The following is a 3,081-nucleotide window of genomic DNA, read 5'->3' as shown; positions in this document are numbered from 1 at the left end:
GATTTTCAACATCAAAGGTACACAATGATAAAGTGTAAATGTGTATATGATTCAGTAAATCGATTCATGTTGTGTATGTTTTATAAATCTTTTTAGAACATCGAATCGGAAGCTAGGGTCTCTTTAATCTGTTGTAATAGTTGTTTAATCACGATGTTTTGTTCTAATGGTGTGTTTTGACCAGTCATAGTTCGAGTACATGATTAATTTTTCTGAAAGGATAGGGTTAATTTAAGAAGAAAGTTGATTTTACTCTGTTTTTTAATTTATGTTGTTAGTTTGGTTGATTTGGTGCAAAATCGTTCATGTACACATGTGTATAGCGTGAACAAGAGTTTGGAATTCATTGGTTATCTAAAATCGTTGATGTACACATGTGTACAGGGGTTTTTACCTTGTTTTTAGGCGATGGTATGATGTTTGCTTGGATGATTTGTTGTAAACATTTGTACAGAGATTTATTAATTAATATGTACACATGTGTATAGGGCGATGTACACATGTGTATTGTTATGAAAGTCTATTAATACACTGGGTTGTACAAATATGTACATGGTATTTTTTTATTTGGCTGCAACCTGGGTTGTACACTATGTACACATGTGTACAAGCAGTCGATACACAGTTGTACAAAAGGTTGTACACTATGTACACATGTGTATAAGCAGTCGATACACAGGTGTACAAAATGTTGTTTATTTTTCTGCAACCTGGAATATGGCTGATGCATTTTCAAATGAATTTGCTGTTATATTGAAAGGAATGGTATGTAATTGTTCATGAAGCTTAGTAAATGAGATGATTTTTTGGAATAATTTCTTTATTGATCTCTTTCTTTTCATTGATATTGACAGATGGAAAGATCTGAAAAGGAAATTAGAGAATCTAAATTTGCAGAATTAATGAACAAACACGTTGCAGCAAGTTCTGTCCCAAAAGGCATCCATTGTCTCTCTTTGCGGTTAACCAATGAGTACTCATCTAACGCACACGCACACAAACAATTACCTTCACCAGAACCACTTCGCATATACCGTTAGCTATAGTGTTAGTTTTGTTGCTGAATCATATTCGCATATATTTGCCAGAGGTAATTGGATTATACCGGTATGTAACGTTTTAGCTATAGTGTTAGTTTTGTTCTTATTAAAAGTATTTTTTTTTTTTGCTTATTTTGGTTAGCTCTTCCCGAATCTTGACAAAGTGGTTTTCTTGGATGATGATATTGTGATTCAACGTGATTTATCCCCACTTTGGGGAATTGACCTTGGTGGAAAGGTCAACAAAGTGGTTGAAACCTGCAAAGGTGATGACACGTGGGTGATGTCGAAGCGGTTTAGAGCCTACTTCAACTTTTCTCACCCGTTGATATCCAACAATCTGGGTCCAAATGAATGTGCTTTGGCTTATGGGATGAATATATTCAACTTGCGTGCATGGAGAAGAACGAATATTAGAGAAACATATCACACGTGGCTGAAAGATGTGCTTGCATACGACAAGCGGAATAGGACTTTTGAATAGTAGATTTTGTGGGAGACAATAATATGTGTAAGGCACTGGTTGATGATACAAAAAATGTTTGCTTTGTTTATAAGTGGTTAGACGTTTTGTTGATGTTGGTACTTTGAATTTTATTTGGATAAGTAAAAATGTTTTTTGGTTTGTGTTTTTTTTATTTGGGTTTTGTTTGCGATTTATGTAACCTATGTATTGATCGTGAAGATGAACTATACGATCGTGAAGATGAACCTGTGTTTGCGATTTATGTAACCTGTGTTTTTTATCGTAATACTAGTCTTTATAATGGGCACCTCCTCTTTATCGACTCATGACCTGCAACTCCTGCAATTTTTTTTTCTTTTCTATCAATTTTGTGATTCATGATCACATTCTAATATCTCTCAACACTCATTCAGATCTTATTACTACAACAATCTGCAAGTCTCTAATTCTATCTAAATCACCAAATCAACACGAATATCAAATCCAATCCAATCAACTCAGATCCAATTTGAACAACGACAACCCAGACTTTGAACTTTGAACAATCTGCAAATGGCTTTTCCGATTAAATGTACGCCGAAATCCAAGCCGTTAATGATTAAGAGTCGCTGGATCCAACTACGATACCCAACGCAACTGCCGGTGATGATAGAATTGCCGGCGAAGATCGAATGAATTATGGGTATTACGAAGTTCTGGGTATTATGGAAGAAGTGAGTGAATGAATTCTGGGTTTTATGATTTTGTAAGTTACGTAAGTTCAAATGTTGATTTTGGTAAAAGATTAAAATATTGTTGAAGATAATCACAAGAAAAAAGGATTATGTAACTGAAAAACCATTATTATAATAAAGATTCAAAACTAAATTATTATAAAATTACAATCCTAACCCTAACAACTAAAAAGGAAATCAATGGCAAAGATTAGTTCACGCGGTTCACTTTCAAAAAGTTGTTCACAATTGAACCTAACCCTATATATATATATATATATATATATATATATATATATATATATATATATATAGGGAGAAGATCATGCGAGAACCACCTCTTATTGCGAGAACCAATGTGAACACGACCAAAAATGCCTAAAAATAGCTAAAAATCACACAATTTTTTTTTTAATTATTTTTATATAAAAATCGCTACTTTTCGAAGCAAAAAAAAATTAAAAAAATTCTTTTTTAATTTTTTTTAAAGAAAAAAAAATTTTTTTTGGCCACTAAAAGTAGTGATTTGAGCATAAAAAATATTAAAAAAAAAATTAGATTTTTTTTTGAATTTTTTTTAGATTTTTTTAGGTTTTTTGGGGGTTTAGTTTTTAGCATTTTAGTTTGGGGGGGGGGGGGTTGGGGGGTTTAGGTTTTTGGGGGGTGGGGGAGGAGGGTTTAGGTTTTTTTGGGGGGGGGGGGTTAGGTTTTTTGGGGATTTTAGTTTTTAGCATTTAGCTTGGGGGGTTAGGTTTTTTTTTTTTTTTTTTTTTTTTGGGGGGGGGGTTTAGGTTTTGGGGGGGGGGGGGTGGGGGTTAGGTTTTTTTTAGCTATTTTAGGTTGTGTTCACATTGGTTCTCGC

General features: G+C 33.5%; 1 protein-coding gene across 1 annotated transcript; it reads left to right on the top strand.

The window, feature by feature from the left end:
* Positions 1 to 717: 717 nt before the first annotated feature.
* On the top strand, positions 718 to 1,524 carry LOC118491204 (probable galacturonosyltransferase 13). The gene is made up of 4 exons (XM_035988765.1): positions 718 to 765; positions 855 to 961; positions 1,018 to 1,090; positions 1,183 to 1,524. Exons 1-4 carry the CDS (start codon positions 718 to 720, stop codon positions 1,522 to 1,524), a joined length of 570 nt encoding a protein of 189 aa, XP_035844658.1.
* The last annotated feature ends 1,557 nt before the right edge of the window (positions 1,525 to 3,081 follow it).

Source organism: Helianthus annuus, chromosome 1, assembly GCF_002127325.2.
Source record: "Helianthus annuus cultivar XRQ/B chromosome 1, HanXRQr2.0-SUNRISE, whole genome shotgun sequence".
NCBI classification, from domain to species: domain Eukaryota; kingdom Viridiplantae; phylum Streptophyta; class Magnoliopsida; order Asterales; family Asteraceae; genus Helianthus; species Helianthus annuus.
This window is presented reverse-complemented; position numbering and strand designations above follow the sequence as displayed.